General features: G+C 37.5%; 1 protein-coding gene across 6 annotated transcripts in view; it reads left to right on the forward strand.

Moving 5' to 3' along the window:
- Positions 1 to 24,622, forward strand: part of LOC131078912 (uncharacterized) — a 273,049-nt gene that overhangs the window by 174,489 nt on the left and 73,938 nt on the right. For all 6 annotated transcript variants that reach the window (XM_058016747.2, XM_058016743.2, XM_058016749.2 and 3 more), the window contains 2 exons: positions 4,930 to 5,118; positions 5,314 to 5,570. In XM_058016747.2, the coding sequence (XP_057872730.1) occupies positions 4,930 to 5,118; positions 5,314 to 5,570 (446 nt within the window). The remainder of the gene's footprint in view (positions 1 to 4,929; positions 5,119 to 5,313; positions 5,571 to 24,622) is intronic.

The raw sequence follows: 24,622 nt of genomic DNA on the forward strand, positions 1-24,622 counted from the left end.
AAATGCTTTAATCTAACTTATGACTAATCTAAACAAACATGCTTGCAAACTGCAGGTGACCAAAACCAAAAATCAAACATTGAACATAGTTGATTCCAGATATATAATTCAAAATTTCAAACACAAAAATTTAAACAAATTCTGCAAAATTCTAACGAGTGCCAAACCAGGTCCTAGTTTAATAATAATATCAATGCTCCATTTAGAAAACGCAAAATTTGAATTTCTGTCTTTTGGAAGTTGTACAGGTGCAGAATGGTTATTGGCAAAATTAACATTATATCTTTCAGCTTGTGAAAGATGTGAAAACACAAGGTGCATCCCTTGAATACCTTTTATTCTTCGTCACTTCATTAGGTGAAAATGTGGTATGAATACGCTTCTTGTATCTTTGTCGCGTATGGTAATGTCTTGTCTATCAAGCTTTGAGATTTGTACTCATGGTGTAGATGGATAGACAATTTTGGTTTGTACTTGAGAGTTGGTCCTCAGGCTGAAAGCTAAGCTCTATTAAATTTGAAGAGTATGGAAAGTAAAGTGTAAAGATACCCTTTTTCCTACAAGGGGCTCCCATACATGATGGTTTGGCTGGACCTAAAAATCACCTCCACTTCTTATATATTGATACTTGCTTGTCAGAGTGTCTGATAATTGTAGTTTCCTTGACATCTTTTATATAATTGAAATTTTGCTAGTGTCAAATTTGATGAATCTGTCATCTTGAGCTATTGTATTAACGAGTACTCGATTTGATTAGGGTACTGTTGTGACGTATTCACACATCGCCCCATTGCAAATGGGGACCCCCACTTTTTGCTTTCTGGGGTTAGCCCTTTTGGTTTTGTTGTTAGTCGTTTTAGTGTCTTAGCCTTTGCATTGAAGGGGTTGAGTCAGGTGGATCTCCTCAAGACGTCAGGTCAATTGAGTGATTAGGGGTTATTTAGATCATTCCTAGGGTGTTTTTTGTGTACTATCCGATCGCACTTCAAGTTGCTAAATCAAACCTTGGTTGAATGCATAATGTCCTCCTAGGTCCCATCCCTTACATCAAGGACATAGTGAATTTGCCTTGAGGAGTTTGGAATGTCATCTTGATCCTCAAATGTCCTGAAATTTGGCGCTGTCTGTAATGTCATCTTGATCCTGAAATTTGACTAAGTCTGGAAAATTCAAGAATCCTCCAAAACTAGATTTTGCATTATAACTCCTGGAGGTTCGAAACCACTCTCAAACATCCTGACAATATATATGGGATATAACTTAAAGTATAAGTGAGAAATGTCACTTATACTTAAATGTTATATTCCATATATGAATCCTGACGGAGAGACTAACATGTCAAATTTCGCTCCTGACCCTTCCAAAGGGTCCAGAGCGAATTCCTCTTGAGATCATGTACCTTCCAAAGGTACCTAAGCGAATTTGCCAAGGATTGTGCTTTGATCCCAAATTCGAGCAAGGAAAACCCTTAGGATGTCTTCCTAGCATAAACCAAGGTCAAAACAAAAGTAAAATGAAGGATAAATTGAGTGAAAATATGAATTTCGCTCCTGACCCGTCCAAAGGGTCCAGAGCGAATTTCATCTAAGCTCCTGACCCTTTCAAAGGGTCCAGAGCGAAATCCTTCAAGGGACCTCCTATCTCACTCAAACAATTGAATGAATCCCATTTCAAGTAGATTTGAGGGCGAATTGACTTAGTTATGATAGAAGAAAGGTGGAAAAGACAAGTCCAAGGCAAGTTGAGTCTAGAGAAGCAAATTTCGCTCCTGACCCTTCCAAAGGGTCCAGAGCGAATTTTCTCAAAGGGTCATGTACCTTCCAAAGGTACCAAAGCGAAATCCTTGAGGAGACCTAATTCTTCACCAAAGTCATTTAATGGTTGTCATTTTGAGCAAAAGTAAGGGCAAATTTGCAAGATCATGGAGAGAAAAGGATCAAAGTTAAAGTCTAAGACAAAGCTTAGTGAAAAGAGATGTGAATTAAGTTTAAAAATGCAAAATTCGCTTCTGACCCTTCCAAAGGGTCCAGAGCGAATTTCTTCAAGAAGCCTTGTACCTTGCTCAAACCCTTGAATGACCTCGTTCCTAAGCAATTTTTGGGAGCAAGCGTCTTGTCTATACCTAGAAGGAGCACAATTATGAAGTCTAATGCCTTGAAGAATGAGTTATGACTAGGGAATTAAGTGAAATTGCTAAATTCGCTCCTGTACCTCTCAGAGGGTCCAAAACGAATTTCATTATAGGGCCTGTCCTTGGAGAGAGTCCAGAGTGAATTTCATTATAGGGCATGTCCTTGGAGAGGGTCTAGAGCGAATTTCATTATAGGGCCTGTCCTTGGAGAGGGTCCAGAGCGAGTTTCATTATAGGGCCTGTCCTTCTAGAGGGTCCATAGCGAAATTGATCCTAATGCCTTCTTGTTAATGGTTTGAAGTGAGAAACACCATGTTAGGATGAATATATCATAAGTGCTTGACACCATTTTTTTAATTCGTTTTGCAGATCAACAAAATCAAGATGGAGGAAGGTCAGGTCAGGACAAGGGCAACCTCTTCAAGTTTCATCATCATCAAGGACACTTCAAATGCGTGAGAGAGGACTCAAAGTACTTCCAAGTTGAAGGGCTTCAAGTGTTCAAGGAATTGCAAGCAATGGAGCTGACCATCCTCAAGGACCTCATTCTATCACATGAAGAAATCACAAGATGGTAGAGAAGAAGAAATGACTTGACCGTGAAGAAGCTTCATCAAGCACAGGAGAGCCAAGGAAAGGTACATCGTTTCTCAAGTACATCAAGGATGAAGGAGGATCGACCAAAGGTCATCACAGAGGAAGTACCAGACAAGGTGGCATCCCAGTCACTATTCCCCCAGTCAGAAAGGTCCACATCAGCATGTCCAAATTCAATGAATCCCACTTATGCACGAAGGCACAAACTTCGATGTACCTACCCCTGTTTCCCATTGGTTCTCATGCATTAAATGTAATTTTCTTATTGGGTAAAGGAGTTTGTTATAACAAACCCTAATTAGGGTTTTCTATCTTGTAATCCTAGCCATTCATTCTAAATCAATCAGAGCCATTGAAATGTAAGGAGCTCTCTATATAAGGCTTTGGATCTTCATTTGTAAAAGTTAATAGGGAGTCAATAGTTAATAGTGGTTAGTTGTGAATAAGATAGAAGAATAGAAGCTTAGATAGTAATTAGATTAGAGTAGGAAGAGAAGGCAAGAAATTGTTGCCTTGGTTGTAAAAAGACTCCATTTTCATTGAAGATATGGTGAAATATGTCATTTCTTTGCAATGTGCATGGTTTCTTGTTGAGTCTTCATATTAGATGGTAGATAATTAGATTGAATGGAAAAAAATTGTTGAATGCACTTGCTTGGAATCCACCTAGTCCAAACCACTAGCCTCTTACTGATTTTAAGGGCACCTTGCGTGGTCAACTGGCATTGAATGAACTTAATTTCGAATTGTTATGCATCTATTGTTCATGCATTAACTTGAATGGTGATCAGTGTCTGATGGTGTAACGATTTGAACATCTTCAAAATTCCCTTAGAAGATTGCACTGAGCCGGTGTCGAATTGTTCAGTTTGATGGTGAGACCTAGCCCAGTAGGACTCGAACTAGTCATTCATCTATCTTCTTGCATTCTAGGCCTTAGAGTAGACTTTCTGATCCTTTCACCTTTTGCCATTTCTTTATTATCCCGGTGAGTAGTTAGGACTCAAGTTCCAGCAATCAAGCTTTCAGGCATACAAACGTAAGTCCCCTTGTGATTTGAGCAAAATCACATCACACCAACAAAACTTATCCACACGTAGAGACCCTACATATAAGAACCTTGGAGTTATTTCGATTGATCCTTAGGCAAATCTTCAGCATTCAAATAACTTTGTTCAAGAGAGGATAAGATACCTTGGTATTTTATTCTGTGTTCGCATTTGCATAAAAAACACATCAACAGGTACTAATATGGACAAGAACCTGTTTAGAAACAATGTTTTGTCTCAGCTTAATGTAAAATTTGACGAAACTGTCACCTTGAGCTGTAGTTAAGGGGCGTATTCAATTTGTTTGGGGTAGCAATATGGATAAAACCTTGTATGTTTTGTCTTGGCTCTAGAGTATATAGCAACATTTGTATATGTTATCCTTGCAAACAATCATTTTCCAAATAAATTTTGAACCAGGATACCTGGTCTTCTATATCCTTTGTGTTCTAAAAAATAAAAGCATATTTTATTGTTTTCATTATACAAATGATATGGTACTCATTTTCTAGTGAAGAGAATTGGCTGTTAAGTATTTTTCAAATGGCTGTGACCAAGCTGCACTAGAGAGTCAGAGACCATCCTACATAGTTAATTCACTCTTCAATGACTTCTGATAATGTTGAGGATGTTTAAATTAAGATTCTGCTAAAGGCAAGGACTTTATAAGATTCTGCTTAAAACAAACTTAGTTTTCAAGTGTTCGGTAAAAAGCAAAAAATAATTGACTAATATAGTAATATGTTTTCAATGTTCATAGTAATTCAATAAATATTAAGACTTTATTAGTACTATGTTTGTGGATTGCTTTATTTTGGACAGCACTTATATAATACTCCAGAACCTAAATTATGATGTATGGATCATGCTTTATGTGTAGATTCATGATGTCTTGTCTATTGATAAAAGGATTTTATGAGATATAATATTTTCTATTTTAAATTGTTCATCATGGAAACTTTCAGATTTGGGAGGAATGCTAAAAGGTGATCCATCCCTTCGGAGAGGAAGTCTTGAAACTGATGTTTTTAAGCTTTATAGTACTGAATATGATTGGAATACACTAGAGAAAAAGGACGTGAGCATATTGAGATTCTTTCATATGCTTATTGTTTGACTTATATGACTAAGAATTATGGTTTTTGAATACAGGTGGCTGCAACTCCAGATTTGCTGGTGGCATATGTTGATTTTTTCCTTGGAGGTGATGAAAAGCGGTCAGATCTTCCTCTACGTCTACAGCAAAGATTTCCTTTGTGCATCATTTTTGGAGGGGATGGAAGTTACATGTCTCCTTACTGTATTCATAGTGATAATCTTCTCACATGCCTGATAGGACAGGTACTAATTTGAATAGAGAATGTTCTTCTAGTTGCTTTATATGGCAACAAGCTGCACAATGATAATCCATTTGTATCTGAACATAAAATTTTGGCAAGCTTCTTTATCTAACAAGATTCAATATATCCTTCTTGAAAATAGATCACAATGGCAACTTATTATGCTGCAATTAATATTTAGTGATCCATTTTGTAGGTTGTACCAGCTACCACATGGTATAGACTGGTTGCTGGATTAAATGCACGGTTGCGTACAGTGCGGCAAGGTTGCATTCGCAGCACATTAGTGCCAGTAATTGAATGGCTTGGGACTCATGCGAACCCTAGGCTCAGCCTACATGGTATGAGGGTCGACCTTGGTTGGTTTCAGGCCACTTCATCTGGATACTACCAGCTTGGTCTTTTTGTAAATGCTCCAGAAGATGTTTCTCCACCCAGTTTTCTTCCAGACATGTAAGGCACAGTGACCAGTGAACAATTATGGTTTTGAAATAACTCCATACATTTTTCTTATGAAGAGCTCTACTACATAATGATAAATATTTAAATTTCTATGCAACTCCTCAAATGTACATCAGCTATGATGTCGTACTTGCACCATAAACAAGCTCCAAACTAGGATCCTACAGTCACACAGACTTAGAAATATAGTCAAAGTGGCTGAACATAAACTGGAAAGCATTGTAACCAGCCCAATTTCAGCAACATTGGAATTGTTCTATATACATCATATAGGTTAAGAGAGTTGGAAAACTTAATATTTAGATAATCTTGTTAAAGTGAAAGGTGAAAGAGACGCCAATATTAAGGTTGTCTATATTATAGCCATTATGAGGTATGTTATCTTATTATGCCACTGCCATAAACATGACTATTCATTTTTTTATATTGATGGCCTGGTGTTATCTGATACCTATTTGCCTTGTGCAAATGGGAGGACAAATGTAGCTAAAGAAGGATAGTATATTTTAATTTTTTTATTTGGATTTCACTTATAAATGTCTTGTTATGATCTTTGCATTCATTCTCCCATTTATATCTCTTCTGTCTTGTTTGGATATTGTCTCCTGTGTGCCCCCAGTTTAATTTTTTGTTCTTTTCCATGTTGTCTCTAAGAGCTCATGTCTACCACCTTCCTCCATTTGTATCTAATCCTATGATTCATAGTCTCCACTTGTATTTTTCTGCTACTCCTTTGGTCTATACTGTCCTATACAAGAATGATATGAAGATCTTGGTGTTTGAGGGCTATCTCTGTTTTACCACCTTCAGCTGTGTGAATAAAATAACTGTTTTAATACATAATGGATTGGCATACTACTGATCATAGATCCGAGACTTGGACTCGGCTCGGACTTGGAAAGGGTGACTCGACTTGGGACTCTGGACTCGGCAGAAAAGTCGGCCAGGACTCGGGAGGACTTGGCAAAGTAAAAAATCCAAGAAATTTAGAGATTTTTAAGGATTTAAAACTTGTTTCATGCACCCTTTATTAAATTAACCTTAAATACACAATAACATCATCAAATAGAAGCTATTTTGATCACATACACATGTACACATCGATCACATTAATATAAAGTTAAATGCAAATTGTAGCTGAACTGTTGAAGGAAATAGCAAACATAGATATATAAAATATAAATAGTCATAGTGTCAAATGTAAAAATATTACAAAACTCATGGAATATGAAATCCATGACATCAAATGTTCCACACAAATATCAAAACAACTACAAGTCTTTGGCTTAGAGGAGCCTGCATCCTTCCTACGAAGGTGTCTAAGGTAGAACTTGGATGATTCAGCAGCCATACCCTTTGCCCGTGACTCAATTCCACCCTCACCAACATCAGTTGTGTCTGTGTTTGGCTCTAGCTCTAGCTTTGCTCGTGCTCTAACCTCCTCTACCATGGCTACAGCCTCAGCCTCTATCTCGACCTAGTCGATCCAATCTAAGTCCTCGTCACTAAAGACAGGCTCTTTGGCCTCATTGATCCACTCAGATTGTGGATCAACCTCCTCTAGCGGGATCAGGGTGGTGTCACTGTCCATAACCTGTCTCTATTGAAGACAAAGGTTGTAATGAACAAAGACTAGATCATTCAACCTCTCCATAGACAGTCTGTTGCGCCTCTTGAAGTGCATGTGCTCAAACATACTCCAATTGCACTCACAATTGGAAGCACTGCATGGTTGGCTCAAAATACGAATGGCTATACGCTGAAGATTTGGTGTTTTAGGACCAAACATTAGCCACCATCTATCCGAGATGAGAAAAAGAAAAAGAAATCAGCCTCATTTAATAATGAATTATAAATTGAAATTATGCTCTTAACTTCTTAAAATATATATTTTTACCTGACTGCATTTTTGTCCGATTGTCTTTGCAAAGCTGATGAGAGAAGACATCCCCTTCTGCATTAGAAAAGGCTTCTAGCTTTTGGATTATAGTGCTACTATGACCAGGTGGCATTCGCTCTTTCATTGAGTAGAGCCCACTAAGAACCTCCTCATCCGCTTTGAAATCAGGGCGGAAATGGTATGTTGGATTGAGGTAATAAGCAGCTGCATGGAGGGGCTTGTGAAGCTAGACCTGCCATCTCCTATCAATGATATCCCAAATGGGACAATACTTACTTTCATCCCCTCCATAGGCAGATCCGATGCCCTCCTTGGCCCTATCCATGCCCTCGTATATGTAGCCCATTGCAGGCTTCTCCCCATTAGCAACTCGTAGGAGAACTACAAGGGCTCAATGAACTGCAAATATTGTGAAACATTATCTAATATGAGTTAAGTGTGAAATTGTGAATGAAAATAAGCAACTAAAAGAAAAATACAAATAAAAAAGTTAAAACATAATGTAGAATGCTTAAAAATTTTACATTCACAATCTCAGCGCAAGGGGTCCAAAAGCTTAGCTCATCAAAACTATGAATCTTGTTGGTTGAAAATTTTGTACACTTGGGGAAATATACAAAATTGACGTTTTCAACCACAACACGAGTAAAAACTCTCCTAATTAAGGGAAGGCTCCCCCTATTTAACTACAACTTTGAAAATAAAACAGGATGGGACAACAATCTTTCTTCTTCTTTCAAGAAAGACAATATCTTTTTCTCTTCACAGAAAAGGATAGCGATTCGATATAAACAACAGTAACCACTTCCAAATGAAATGAGAGAAAGGAAATGAAGTTTCCTGAAAGCTCAAAGACTTCCGTCACTTCCTTAGGGACGAGACAGCAATATCAAGCTCAAAGACTTGATTATATGAAGTCCTATCTATCCTTTTCTACACTAATGCTATAAAGAACGAGTTATGACAGCTCAAAGACTGAAAAACACTATTCTTTTCTACTTTAAATAATGGGAAGTAGTATAAGCGCAAAGACTTCAGCTATTTGTCACAGAATCTATTCCTAAATTCTCTTAAGAACAAGGGAAAGCACAAAGACTTGCAGCTTCTCTCAACAAAATATTTAGTTTAATCTATATTAAACTCAACTACTTGCAGCACAAAGACTGCAAATCAGATGTGATTAAGCTCTTTAGGAATGTTTGCAAGAAAGATAATATAGAACACTAACTCAAGAATGTAACACAAAGACTCAAAGCTTGAGCAATTTCCTTCTATTCCTTTCAATTCTTGAATTTACACATGAAAGCTCAAAGACTTCTCTGCTGTAAATTTGGCAGAGTTTTTGCTTGCTTTCCCAAAAGATAAAGATTACAATAGACCCCTCAAATATTTATAGAAGAGGAGCCTTGAGAAAAAGGTGGGAGGATCCTAACTAGCTTGAGAGATTTTCTCAACCACCAAGACTTATTCAATAAGTAACTAAGACTTATTCCAACTATAGTCTTAATTGAACACAACTTGTAGTTGCCTTACATGTAATTACAAAAGTGCAAGTAATGTGTAACTTGCATTTTACAAAAATACTTTTACATGTAACTTTTCAAAGCAAAATTACAACTAAAGATTACAAAAGCAGGAAAATGCAACTAAGTGTTGAAAAACACTTAAGTTGCATTACGTGAAGACATGAATCCTTTAAATTTCTGGATGCTCATTTGTAGTTCCTCGGGATTCGGTTCATGGGTGTTCTTGGCAACAACCATGGTCTTCAGAAAAGTGTCGTGACATCGGAGGAACGCAGAGTTATTTTTATCTAGGATCGACTGGATTTCGTGCAAAAAGGCTTGGTGTTTCATTAACGTCTGAATTGAAGCAGCCGAGAATTGTTCGCTCCTCCATTCATTATGAATCCTCATCTGTAAATCAGCAAGAACTTCTTCTTCTGGAATCAGCTCTCCATCCTGACTTACTATGTTGCAAGAGGTCCCTTCACAATGTGAGACAATATCTTGGAAAACTTCATCCCGGAATCTCTTTGCATCACCGATCTCCTCACTGAGGGATTTAAGAACAAGGCTCTTGTTTTCCAGATGCTCTACAAATTCCAAGTACATGACCCTAGAAGAGATGATGGCATGCTCCTGCAAAACACTCAGCTGTTGTTGGGGCATGGTACGCCAAATTGTCAAACTTTCTTCAACATTTTCCAGATTCTTTTTGAAAGTATTAGAAGTCTGATCCTGTTTCTCCGCAATGGTCTCTAATTTAGACATCATATGAAAAATGTCTTTCATTACCTGTGCACATAGATCATGAAGCTGGTCAACCCAGGAATCCAATGTTTGTACCTTCTGAACAACCCTTTCCACTCCACGAATTGATTCTTGGGAACCAGAAGAACCTATGGAGTTACTCCCTTCAGCAGCAGGTTTTGTAATCTTATGAACGACTGCCATAAGTTGTCGGTTTTCCTCTTCTAGCTTGTCTTTCTTTGCTAGAAGTTCATCACACCTTTGCACCAGTGAAGTAACAGAAAACTGAGCATCATGTTTAATGACCTCATGCGTTTGTTTGCCCAACTCTATCCTTGTAACCTTATAATCAGCAGCTGACATCTCTTCAAGTGGCTTATCTGCAATAGGCTCCACAATTTCAGCTACCTTCATCTTGTTGCTGTCAACAGTTACTCTGGAGATAGTCTTGGCCTTCTTAGCAACTTTGGATTTGGATTGTTTCAGTTGCTGATAATCAAAGGCATCAGGTGAGATTTCTTGCTTCTTCCTTTTCGGGGTAAAAGAACTAAGCCAAAGAGGCAAAGTCATCAATTCCCTTTTAGTAGCAGCTGTAGGCAAAGGAGAAGCAGTTTCTGATTGAATCTTCGTGGTCATTCTGAGAGGAATATCTGTTTGGACAGCGACCATGTTATGCTTAATTACCAATGGGCATGAAGATTGCCTCATGAATTCTTCAAAACCAGAAGTGGAAGTATCAATTTCTGACAGTTGGATGCAAGTAGGAATTTCCTCAGGAACTTCCAACACACTTTCTTGTTGATGATCAGGAGATGGCTCGTATGCTGAAATGGGAATAGCATTCTGAGGAGACTCATCCACAAGCAAATCAGGAGGAGAAAGAGGCGTCTCAATGGAAACTGGAGGAATAATCTCATGAGGCGAGTCTGAAACTAGAGACTTAGGAGCATCATCAGATTGCTGCCCCTCTTCTGGATTATCCAGATCAATCACCTGAACATGAAATCGTGATTTTTCCTTCCCACGAACTGTCGTCTCCTTAGGAGGAAGCACTACTGCACGACTGACTCGCAACTTGTGTCATCTCCCCTCTTTAGCTTTGTCTAGCAGAGACCTGTGAGTTAGCCTATTATGGAGTCTTGTCGGCTCGCAATGGTGGATAGAGACTCAGTCAGGATATTCAGTGTTTGGATTTGGTGTTTCTGGCAGTAGTAGACCAGTTTGGAGCAGTTCCTTGATTTTAGGAGGCAGTTCCTACTTTTAGGAGGTTGTGACAGCGTCCAGGGTTGGAGTTCCATGAGACCATCCCTTGGTTTCAGTTTCAAGAGATTTGGGTGTGTTTCCTAGTTTCTAGGAGCATCCCTAGATTTTAGGGATGAGACTGCCAATTGATCCACGATTTCCGACATCAGTCACAGACAGGTGATAGGTTCAGTTTCAGGCTTTTGGTGTGTATCGAGCTTTCTGTAGCTATTTGGGTTATATTTTTAATATATTTAAATATTTCCTAAGTTAGCGTTTTAATATTTTAAATAAGGCTATGTCTATAGCCATTTCAGAGCAATAAGGGGTTTTTGGCTTCATCTGGATTCGTATGCCCATGTGTTATAGCTCGTTGGAAAGGTCTTGAACTTTTCTAAATGATTCTCACTTGCCAGGGTCCTTTTGGTGCTTGGAGCTATTTTATATTGAAAAAGTGGTGTTTTCTCTAAACTTGGGCGCCCAATATTGGGAAATACGACTTTATATTAAAGCGCACTTTTCATATATCTTTAGGGTTCGATTTGGAATGAAAGAGATATAAGAAAGAAACCTAATTTCTCATTATCTTTTACATATTGAAAACTTGTTTGGTGCGATATTGCTCTGATAGAGCAATTCTTCAATCTAGGACGCAAACCCCATGATTGGTACTGGCTGGGACGTAGCCCTCAGCTATTGATTGGCAGTGGATTCTTTTGGCATTGGCATTATTGGTCCGAGTGTATGCGCTATTCCTTGTGGAGATTCAGATTGCTTGGTGAGGGTTTTAGCAAGGTGGTTGAATTTCCCAGCTGGGGCGTGATTGTTTTAGCTTGATGCCACCATTACAGCAGGTACACTATACGCTGGAAGTGGTGAAGACTTTCATTTAGCCATAACTGGTGTTCTTGGTTTGTGTTCATCATCTACCCTTCAGTTGGCGCCATTATTGGATGTAAGCACATCCCCAGTGCGTAGGGAATAATCTGGATATTATAAATCAGAAATCTGCTTGGTACGATTTGTATCAATTCCGATTTAATTGAATGTTCTTACTTGTTTTAGTTTCCTTCCTGATTTGCTGTTCTTTATTCATTACTTGCTTATATATTAAAAAACAAACAAAAAGAAACCAAACATTCTGCAACTTCTCTCTATTCTATAAGACCATTAGCAAAAATCATAGGAAAATATAGTTTATTATTTTAAAAATTACAGCAGATCAGCAAGGGGATCCATCAGGGATCTTTCAACTTGATTCTTGTGCCCGAAGATGATGTACCCTCCTTGTTGTCAACCTGAATCTCAGACTTACGTCCAAGAGGCCCTGTAGAGTCATCTTCTTTTCCAACCTTGATTTTTATAAGTCTAACAACATTATTTTTCAACCATGCGTTAGTGTTGGCCAAGATAGGTTGAAATCTCTCAAGGATGGATATGCACTCTTTGTGCGACCATTGGATCAAAGGAAGTGGAGCTTCCTCAACCCTCCGTGAAATGTATTCAGGATCAAGTATGTGCCCATTATCAATCATACCTTGTGGGATATCCACCAAGTTCAAATGAACAATTTGCTCAACAGTGAGCCTACAGTAATCCATCTTCAGAACTTCGGCTTTTGTGCGGAGATCTACCCAGATGTCCTCAATGCGATGCACATGCACAAAGGATTTCTTGATCTTTTCCTTCATACCCCTATAATTAAAATCAGCTCTATGTTTAAACCTTTTGAGCTTGATTTCCTGCAGTTCAGTCTCCATGGCCTTAGCTTTCACAAACGTGACAAGGGAATACCGGCCAATTTCCAATGGGTTTGTGGTAGAGATCCCCATTCCAACCTTGTGTCTAGTAGACTGGAAAGTGTGGACAGCCATGAATCTGTCTTCCCAACTCCATAAGAATGATCTTATCAGTTGGGTATCTGGGAAGCATATATGGCTGACCACCATAGCATCCGATCCTCATAGAGGTGAAGGTGGGAAACTGTAGAAACAAACATCCGTATTTGCACACTCTTTCCCATGCTTCATTTGATACTCTTTGGTTTCTAAGAGCTCTGTCAAACTGACACATGAAATATCTGAAGAATGCATCTTGGACTCTTCTAAAATGCAGTTTGTTGGGTTTCAATGGCAACTGGTCATAATACTCCCAAACTGGTATAAGTGAGCTATCACCCTTGGTAGAGAGACCTGGAAAATGTCTAAGTGATGCTGCCAAATATACCAAATATGAATTCATGAAGAAGGTCATGGTGGTAGGAACTGCTACAAGTTGTTCGCACAAGGCATTGTTGATGACTTCTCCCCATGAAATGTGATGAGACTGCTTTATGAACATGATGAACTGGTACATCCATGGCTCAAAGACATTAGAATAATCGAGGTCCATCATCCTGCTGAGAAGGGTTATGGTGTTATTTGAAATCGCAGTGGTACAACTTAGCTCACCTTGAGAAGGAGGCTCGTGGCTCTTGGATCCACCTATTGATGTGTCGTTTGCAATCTTTTTCCCTCTTCACATAATACTTTGCTGCACTTTCTTTGGAGATTTCCATATAAACTGGTGCAGGAGGTATTTTGAAGACCTTCTCGATTGAATCTGCATCAAGACGGATTATAGCTTCACCATCATCATTTTTGATGACTCTTGTCTCTTTGTAAAAATGATGGGCGTAGGCGAGAACAAACTCAGGTTCTAGGGCAGCCACCGGGAAAGAAGATGCATGGTGGATATGGCTGTCCAACAACCACTGCAAGTTATTATCTTGTGGATTGTCTACCCTCTTGACGAATTTCGACATATCCACGTGCCCTATTTCCGTATCTCTGATACGATCCAAAGGGGAAGAAACTTGGGAAGGTGCTACCTCGTTTTGATATTTGTCATATTTGTACTTCCATATTTTTTGAAACTGGAGATGCCGGCAAATCTGACATTGATTGTGAACTTGGAATACTGTGATGAAGACTTAAAAGAGTTAAGGCAACATCATAGTCAGCTGCAAATATCATTCTTCCTTCTTCAAATGGGAATTCAAATGGGAAAACTTCAATTCTTGAACTTCACGTTTTTGTGAGAGGAAGAGGGGAAATATATAGAAATGGGAAAATCTTGACTTTGACCAATTTCAGATCTTGGGGAAATTTTTGCAAGTATACAAGTTGGAAAGAACATACATGCAATCGGGGTTTTAAAACCCGAATGCAAGTACACCTGTAAATTTGCAAAATGGAGAAATGGATGGAAAATGAGATTTGACTTGCAGAAAATGATGGAAATGAAAAGTACGAATATGGGAAACATGAATGGATAGAAATGGGAAAATCAAAGGATGTCATTTTCATGAAAATGGGAAGAACTTTTCAACATGTAATTTGGTTTTTAAAACCCGAATTTGAAAGGAGGGGTATTTCACACTTTTCAACTTGAAATTTTAACCAAAAATGGTTAAATTCCTTAACGTAAGGGAAAAACAAGAATTTCCAGCGAACTTGTAATCGGTATTAAAAATCCCGAATACAAATAAAGAGGGAAATATGGGAAGAATAATGCAATTCAAAAATTGCATACCAAGGGGAAGATCTCTCTCACAAAAACTGATTTTTGGGGGAAGAACAACACATTTACAAAAATGCAACTAAGAAAGAAAACTAAGAAAACAAGAAAATAATAAAATGAAGGAAAGAAAGGAAAGAGAACATACCTTTCTTCAAACTGAAAATGCTTCTCAAAAAATTCAACAATCTTTGGAATGAAGAAGCTAAATCAATAAATAGAGACAAACCGCAATGCTAAACCCTTGCCACGTTTTGCAAAAAATGCCTTATATGAAAAAACGTGGCAGCAAATGAGTGTAAAATGGCAAGGAAAATGCTTGAATCCTCCTTAACCCTCAACGCCTTGGCATGAAAGATAAAAACGAACTAGGAGACTGCAACTTCGTGGAGATTTGGTCCCCCAAAATGTGGCATTTTGGAAACACGTGGTTGCTAATTTGGAGCAAAAAACCAGTAAATGCAAACCCTAAATGGCGTGACAAGTGGTTTCAAATGCATAAGAATAGGGTAGAAACCAAAATGCCTCTCCTTCCTAGAAGATCTCCACAAAAATCGATTGAAAACTTCAACAAATTTGCTTCCAACTGAAAATCGGGTTTTTTGGAGACAAGAACAAGTTCGAAATGCACAAGTATGTGAAAATCGGGTTTTTTAGAAGATATGACAAGTTCTAATTTTCACTTTTTCACTTGCAAAGCCAAATTCGGGTTTTTTGGAGAGAAAGACAAGTTTAAAATTGCACTTTTTCACTTTCTAGGCAAAATCGGGTTTTTTAGACCAAACTGAAAGTTTAAAATTGTCAAAAAATGCACTTTATGTGTAAAATCAGGTTTTTGGGAACAAACTGCAAGTTATAATTACTTGTAAAGGGGAAATAAAATCACTACAAGAAGTTAGAATTGCTTGCACACATGTAATGGGGGTTTAAAATCCCATTACATGTAAAAACCATTAAAGTAGGGGTTTTTGGAGAGAACTACAAGTTTACTTGTAATTTAGCCAAAAATCCCTATTTTAATTAAACAAGACCAAAAACAATAAAAATAATAAAATCAACAAAGGGGAAATTTAAAACAAATTACAAGTAACATCTTTTAATAAAAGTGCACATGTAATAAGCCAAAAATTTCCCTACAAAGACCAAAACAATGGACATCATTAAAACTTGCAGTTTGAAGAAAATTCTCCACCTGCAGTCGGGATTTTAAAACCCGAAATTGAAGGAAAGACATAGCAAACGAACCCAGAATTTGACGAAATTCGAAACGTAGTTCAAGGATGGACGGAGGATTAAGCCAGTCCAAGGATTAGTCGAAAGTTTGCCTCGGGAAGCGTTCCATAGAGTAAATTTTTCCATTTTTGTCACAAAAAATTTATGTAATGGTCCGTCATTTTTGGAAACAAAAATGAGGACAACAAATCTATCCTAGATCTATGAATTCTAGGACCAATGCTTGCACTCCCACTAGCACTAGCACTAGCACTAGCACTAACAGAAGCAGTAGCACTCGCACTAGGATGATATGGAGGCATGGAAGAAGCATCTCCAACACAACCTCAACCAATGCTAGCCAAGTCCTCCCTTTGCCTCTTTTTCATTTCTTTTTGAGCCTTAAATGTCTCTAATTGCACTTGGCACTCATGAATAGCCTCAGGGATTGCTTTCTCACAAGATTAGCATCATGGCCACGTATGCCGACAATGTGGTATATCAATCTATTTATGCCTCCATGAAAGATTGTTTTACAATATTTACACTTTGCCTCTCCCTTTTTTTGCTCGGGAAAATATTCAGCATGTTTCCAAGATGGATCTCTTCTACCCGGGTAAGTTTTAGGGGTAGGAGTAGAACTAGACATTGTGAAAAATATGGTTTTCAAAAGTTGAAGGTTGTTGGAATAAGACACAATTACAAAAAAATGAACATTTGTGCATTGTTAAATTATAAACTAATACAAATAAAACAATGAAATAGAATTGTTTTGAAAAAATAAAAATGTAATAGAATCTGTATTCATTTTCTTTCAAAGGAATCAGCAAACCCTACCATGTAGATTGTTTTTTTTTTCAAAACTTAAAGAAACCAGCAAACCCTACGATGTACAGTTTTTTAGGGTTTGCTGGTTTCTTTAAGTTTTGAAAAAAAAAAACAAATCTACATGGTAGGGTTTACTGATTTCCATGAAAGAAAATGGAAACAAATGTTAAAAAAAAAAATGTAAATTTTGCTTATAAAACACCAAAAAAACCCAGAAAATTCAATCTTACCTCTTAGAACAAGGTTGAAATTAAATGCAACCTCTTTTCAATCCTCTATAACAAACTTTTGATGCACCAAATGCAATTATTACACTACCCCAATATGATTTGTTGAAGAAATTTTTCTCCTCCTCCTTGCTGGTTGCCCTACTATGCACTCTTCTTTTTCCTCACAACTCACTCTTCTTCTCCTATTTTTTCAATAGAATGAAAAGAGATGACTTTTAGCCCGTAGAAGAAAATATAAGTGAAAAAAAAGCAATTCAAAACATGTTTTTAAAAGTTTTTTTTTTTATTTTATGTTGGGTTTGCATCGGCCGAGACCTGGCATTGGGACTCGCCGAGTTCAGGCTGGGTCAGTGAGCCCAAGGACTCGCCCAGGACTTATGAGTCCGGGTCTGAGCTCCTAGGACTCGCCTAGGGTCACTTGGCTCGAGACTTGCCGAGTCTTGGCAAGTCTCAGAAGTCTGATCCAAATGCAAGTTGTTTTTTGTAAACCTCCATAATCAAATTCGTAACCTTCAAAATTAGGAGCAAGGAAAGAGACAACCTAGCATCCTTCATGTTCAAATGGAGATCCTCGTTCACTACTGTCCAACGAATCGTATGAAAAAGGATCCCCAGTAGCTTCAGGTGGTTGCCATTGGTGATGTATCATCGCAGGGGCATTTCAAACATGTAAATCAAAATTATCCATGTCAATGATCATATGATGGTGAAAATTGAACCCAAATGGAAATATTAAATTGTAAACATGAAACATTTCACCTATTAGTTCCTCTTGAATCCTTAGCAACAGACGCAGTGCCACCTCAAATTTCATTTCATTCTCTGCCTCCATGGTAACATCTTGCCTCATTATCTTGCATAAACCATGCATCCTTGTGTAGCTCGATAAGCATATCTTCAAAAATTAGTCTCTTCTTGATGAGTTGATCTTCAAAAAATTTCCCAATTTGTTCCTGCAATATAATCTCTAATGGTAGCGCCCCTTCGAATCGCTCATGATTCTCTGGTTCAACTACCTCAATGTACTTGAAATTTCTTTTTTTGGGATAACTTGAAACTCTTCATTTGTTTTCTTTTGCTCACCAAATATTGTTTCCTTGTGAATAGGTAATAAATACTCATTTGATTCCTCATCAAGGGTCGCTTCCTCTTGGAAAGTATGAAGATCATCTTCTGGTGAGGCAACAAGTGGAGCATGATGACAACCCTTTATGGCTAAGTTTTTCCTCTCAATTCTTTGATAACACTTTTCACAAGTATCCCTACTCGGTAGAACCTCATGCCTTGATGCTTACACACATTGATCTTCACATGATACCTTCTTGCTTGCTCGCACATCTTCTATTGTATCCTCAATTTCCTTGGGTGAGAGGCATGCAAAGTTACACATTGATCACAACTGACTTAATTCACTATCGGATGATGTGATAATGCGTTGTTCTCGAGCTCTTCTACACTCTTCAACAACAAGGCATGCACTACAAATTTTGTCAGTGATGCACTCATCTGAGGTCTCAAGTATACCATACTGACATCTGACTTGATTGATTGCCTCTTGACACAATGAACAAGTGAATTCCGAATGAGGCTCGTTGTGTATCCTACACCACCAAGGTAGCAATATACTCTCCAAGCACAATTCCTCATCAAGGCTTAACGGATTTTCAATCAACCCTCTAAACCTTGTCAATTCGCTGTTGCTTTGTGGAGCATTGGAATTATCTGGTTCCAGAAACACCTCCAACTTAGATATATCCCTAAAGAAGATCTTTCCTTGTAATGCTAGCTCAACCCTTCACAAGAATGTCAAGCGATGTAACTCATAATGTTCTTGTAGTCTCATGGATTCTACATTGCCCTGATATTGCAAATTTGGACAAGCTGTGGGGGTGTAATTGTGCATTCAAAGTCCACCAAAGTTGAAGGATATCAACTTGTTCATCACTTTGGTCACACAAATGATGAATTTGTTGCCCAACCTTTGAGAAATCTTTATTTTTAAAATTATTTTTTGATTTTTTTTGGATTGTTGGAATAAGAGTGATCTAGCAAATCTCAAATGTAACTTGAAAGCTTGTACTGGTTCCAACCTATGGTAGATCTGAACGTGACTTGCTTCTTTTCTTTTTCTAGTCTAGCTGATGATCCAGCGTTCTCCGTCCTCTTGTGGTAATTTTGTCGAGTGTATGATGATTCTTCACTGATACTCCACTGAATTGATAGGCTTTGACGTTCACAAACTCAACTATTCACATGTTCAAGATTCATGTTCATGTGTTAATTTTGTGGAGTGTGGAGAAGGGTGAAAAGGCTTGAGATTACTCTTGCAAATATGAATTGATATGATCTGGAGTTCAGCTGTTCATGTCCAGGCCCTCCTAGCACCAATTCTGTTGATGTCTATTTTATGCACCATTAACACAAAATAAAATACCAAGGTATTCTATCCTCTCTTGAACAAAGAGCCCTCATATGCTAAACAACATGATCAAATGAGATGACTTCAAGGTTTACAATGCAAACAATGCAACTTAATTGCTTGGGATAGACTCAGTGAATATGATGTGATATTGCTGGAATCACAAGGGGACTTACGTTTATGATATCTACTAGAATGTGGAACTAACTGATTCACTTGGAAAATAAAGGACAAAAGAGAATAAAGGGTTGAGAGATCTAATCTAATTCTAAGAACAATGACAACAATGGATGATACTTAGACGGATTCCATAATCAAGCTTTGCTTTGCCATGCGGGAACAACAAGTATGCAAATTTGATGCAATCTTCTAAGGAAATGGAAGATTTTCATACTGTGAATGCATCACCCAAATACCCAATGCTGGCGCAACTTGAACAAGTATTCACAATCGAACTTAGCATGATGATTAGGCTTAGGCTAATTTTACACTGTAGCTTACAATCTGCAAACCACAAAAAGTATGAACCATGGAACTCATCACAATATCTTCTTAAGCATCCACCATGATCAATGAACTCTAATTAATCTTGAGAAGTAATAAGGAACCATTCAAAATGTAGAAACACAACACATACATCCACCATAACTTCAATGAAAGTATTGAATTTATCTCAACAAGTCTTGGCAACAATTTCAAGCTTCCTACTAGTCTAACTACTATCTGACAACTATTGTCTATTCTCTGACTGTTAAATATTAACCTTTACAAATGAGAGCATTGAGCCTTATATAGAGGGTTCTTTACAATGAATGGGTTAGATCAATTTGAGATCAATGGACGTGTTTTAACAATAAAACCCTAATTATGGTTTGTTACAACAAACTCCCATTGGCCAATGAAATAATTACAACATTTGGCCACAAGTCCATCTTGAATTTCTAACCAATGAGAAAATAGGTCAGGTATGTGAAACAATATATGGATTCCATAATCAATCTTTGCTTCGCCATGTGGGAACAACAACTACGGAAACGTGATGCAATCTTCTAAGGAGATGGAAGATTTTCATACTGCGAATACATCACCCAAATACCCAATGCTAGCACAACTTGAACAAGTATTTACAATCAAACTTAGCACAATGATTGGGCTCAGGCTAACTCTACATTGTAGCATACAATCAGCAAACCATAAAATGTATGAACCAAGGAACTCATCACAATATCTTTATAAGCATCCACCATGATCAATGAACTCTAATTAATCTTGAGAAGTAACAAGGAACCATGCAAAATGTAGAAACACAACACATACATCCACCATCACTTCAATGAAAGTATTGAATTTATTTCAACAAGTCTTGGCAACAATTTCAAGCTTCCTCCTACTCTACTTCTAGTCTAACTGCTATCGAACAACTATTGTCTATTCTTTGACTGTTTACTATTAACCTTTACAAATGGGAGCATTGAGCCTTATATAGAGAGCTCTTTACAATGAATGGCTTGGATCAATTTGAGATCAATGGCCAAGATTTAACGATAAAACCCTAATTAAGGTTTGTTACAACAAACTCCCACTAGCCAATGAATAATTACAACATTTGGACACATGTCCATATTGAATTTTTAACCTATGAGAAAACAGGTCAGGTGTGTGAAACAATATTTGATAAAGTGCCATGTGTCACTTGCTCCACCTTTGGATGTGTCAAGTTCAATTTATGTGGACATGTTGACATGGCAGAATATGATGATTGGATGCCACCTTAACCAGGCCATGTAAATCATCACAAGGTGTTTGTGGTTGAGCAATATCTCCTGATACTCAACATTTCCATTTACTCAACATCATGAAGATGGTGGGACATATTCCCAAATTGTATCATCTTAGCATGATCAAGTTGCATCTCTAACTTTGCTTAAATCTTCTGCAACTATCTGACTTGATCACATTTGCGCATTTCATTTTCATATTTGGGAATATTCCTTCTTGTAATGCATTTTACTCAACTCCATCTTGATGATGCTTGTAGTATATCCCCTAGATTTGAATTCCTTCACTTGATGTTATAATTGTTCCCTTCACATAGCCCATCTTGATGTAGAGTTCTTCACTATGAAGCAATCCTTATTGATCTTTCCTTGTTGTAGCAGTTGTAACCTTGGATTTCCGAAGGAAATTCAAGGTAATTGCAAAGTATCCTCCATGTTGAAGACCTTGAACTTGTCAAGAAATCCTTATGCGCTGATTGCAAAGTTACCTTTAACACATTGATGGATTAGGAGATAATCTTATATCTTATCTTGGCGAACCTCTAATGCTCAATGCCAAACTTCAACTCCTCAACGTTTTACAATTTCGACTTGTGGCAGACTTTGATGAAGTTTCTGCATTCTTCCAAGTTCAATGGCGGATTTTTGTGAAGTTCACACATTGCTCCAAGTTGGATGGCGGACTTTGGATGAAGAGTTCGATGATATTTTGAGTGGAGATTCAAGCCTTAATGACATTTTGCTATGAAAATGCAACATTATCAGATTTCCCTTAGCAATATTTTCAAAATTTTGACAACTTTGACATTTTGACAACACTTCGCATTTTGACAATTTCATTGTTGCACTTGACAATTCTATTGTTCTTTTTTAACATTGTAAAGTGAGACTTGTATAAAATACATGTGAATCTTGATAGAACCTCAAGTTAATTTTCCACTCCAAACTTGAACTTGCATTTTTGCAACTTTTCTTGCATCTTTGACAACTTTGCAAGTTTGACGACATTGAAACTTTCTACAGCATTGAGCAATCTTCAACCACTCTATGGATTCATCTAATCACGCCATTAATTTGAATCCTAGACTTACAACACACCCACTTCTCACGAGAAAAAGCTAAAAACTACGAAACTACTGCCAAGCTAAACAAACTAAGCAAAACAACTACCCAGAAAAATGAAAAGTGGGGGTCCCCATTTGCAATGGTGTGATGTGTGTAAACGTCACAACGTGCCTAATCGTAGGCTAAGTAAACACTGTTCCTTGACCTCAGCTTGTATTGCAACAAGAAATTGGAATCATGCTAGGGGCATTACCACTCAAACTTGCTAGGGGTGATACCCACAAACCCCCACTGGATTGTAATGTCCCCTATTTATAAACTGCCTTAAAATACTTTAATTACGGTTTTCGGTTCTTACGTTAAGGGTTTAGGGAAGTACCTTAGCCTCTGTTGTAGTCAACCTGCAAAAACAAGGTTAGAAAGATACTACAAATAACATAAAGAAGTGGCCATATAAACGACTATATACAGAAATCACTAAGTAAAGCATAAAGAGATTCATGTAACAGAATCTGGGGTAGAAACATAATCTTATGATTGAGACAACCTCAACACCATGTGCTATTATGCAGTGTTGATAGGGTGTCTTGATTAACTGTTCAAGCATAATCATGTAGGGTGTCTTATACAACAGTTCCCCTACTCATTATGATCATGTAAGGTGTTTTATATAACAATTACCCTACTCATTATGATCATGTAGGGTGTCTTATATAACAGTTCCCCTACTCAATATGATCATGTAGGGTGTCTTATAACAGTTCCCCTACTCAATTATGATCATGTAGGGTGTCTTATAACCATTCCCCTACTCAATATGATTATGTAGGGTGTCTTATAAAAGTTCCCCTACTCAATTATGATCATATAGGGTGTCTTATAACAGTTCCCCTACTCAATTATGAATTAATATAGTTGTTCAGGTTGTTTATAAATAAAATCAAGTTATGCCTTAATATTCTGATTATGTGCCAGTTAGTTTGCCAGTAACCAGTTTATTTGTCAATATCCAATTATTATCACATACCATATTTGAAAGATGCCAACTGAATCTTTCCCAAATCTGGTAGGTTTGCCAACTGAATTTTCTTTGACCACTGGAGGTTTTGTTTCAAGTTTTGAATGAATTTTGTGGTTTTGTAGTTTTAGGGTTTTTACTTGAGGTTTGGCAATGATGAACTAAAAAAACAAATACAATACGCAAAAAGCAATTAACTGAAATGAAACTTCGGAATTCTGATTTTTATTACCAGCAATTACAAAATCAAATGAATTCACTACTAATTGCATCTAAAGCAAAAACTGGCCTACCGGGTGTGTTGAGCTTGTGTGGTTGAGCTCCATTTATTAGTGGAATTGAGCAATATGCCAATGTAGGTTCTTCCAGATTTAACCAACAGCAATACTGAGTTTTATTGACCCTAAAATGAATTACCTAAAATTTATAATGAAGAAAGTTGCATATCCATGCTTAGTGTCAAATTCCTGTCAGGTAAGGCCTCCTGGAAATGAGGAATTTCCCCACTAAATTGCTTGCGCTGATCACTTGCTATCTGATTTGTCCTTTTCAACCACAGATTTACTGTTTCGGATCACCAACAATGAATTTTGCAACCAGTAGCAGACTAAGAACCCTTGTATTTATTTTTTATGGTCTCCGGGCAAGAATTAATGGTACGGCCCAGCTAAGAATGGTACGGCCTTGCAAAATAATCATCAAACTTGCTGGAAAATGCTTGTATTCTGCCCAGATCGGAAATTTAGCCAATGAATTTGCTGTTACCATCAAAATATTCCTAAATTTGGCCCTCAATGACCTAATATATGCTTCCTTTGTATGCCAATATGTTGTATTGTTAGAGGGGCTACGTCCTAACACCTGAAATTGGAGGTTTTCATCCCCAAATTTGCTCTCAGACCTCTGCCTTTGTTGTTGCAGACCTGCTGAAGAAATAATGCCAAGAAAAATTAAAACAATGCAATACCCAAATTCATTCCCGTACACTTCTTTTATGCCTTCTTAATCCCACGTCCAAATTAGGGATTCATTATACCATTATCCCAATGGAATATTCCTCACTTAGGCGCCCAGCTTGAGGGTTTAAATTATCATTGATGGGGCCACCTTTTATAAAAATAAAGTTTATTTTTTTTGCCTAGAAAGATGTGCAAAAAGGGGGAAACTTTATATTTTATTATTGACATTTCATTAATCCCCTCTTTATAAAGTTGCTCTATAAATTTTGTCTAATTATAGAAAAAGCAACTTTATAATGAACTATTATAAAGTTCATATGATATAAATCCACCAAAGCCAAAAATGGCTAAGTATGAACCACCTTGCTAACATAATCATCTCCTATCCACTGAATTTCACATGCGGAGATGGATAACAGACGAATCTTTGAGCCTTATAGTGGGAAAATGGGGACATTACAGTCCTCCCTTCCCAGAATTGCTTGCCCTCAAGCAAACACTAGACAACCCGCTCCTCCACTCTGATTGAAATGTCCGAACACAATGTACAATGAAGCAACAAAGTGGAATCTAGGTGAAATA

This window comes from Cryptomeria japonica, chromosome 2 (assembly GCF_030272615.1).
Source record: "Cryptomeria japonica chromosome 2, Sugi_1.0, whole genome shotgun sequence".
In the NCBI taxonomy this organism is placed as follows: Eukaryota; Viridiplantae; Streptophyta; class Pinopsida; order Cupressales; family Cupressaceae; genus Cryptomeria; species Cryptomeria japonica.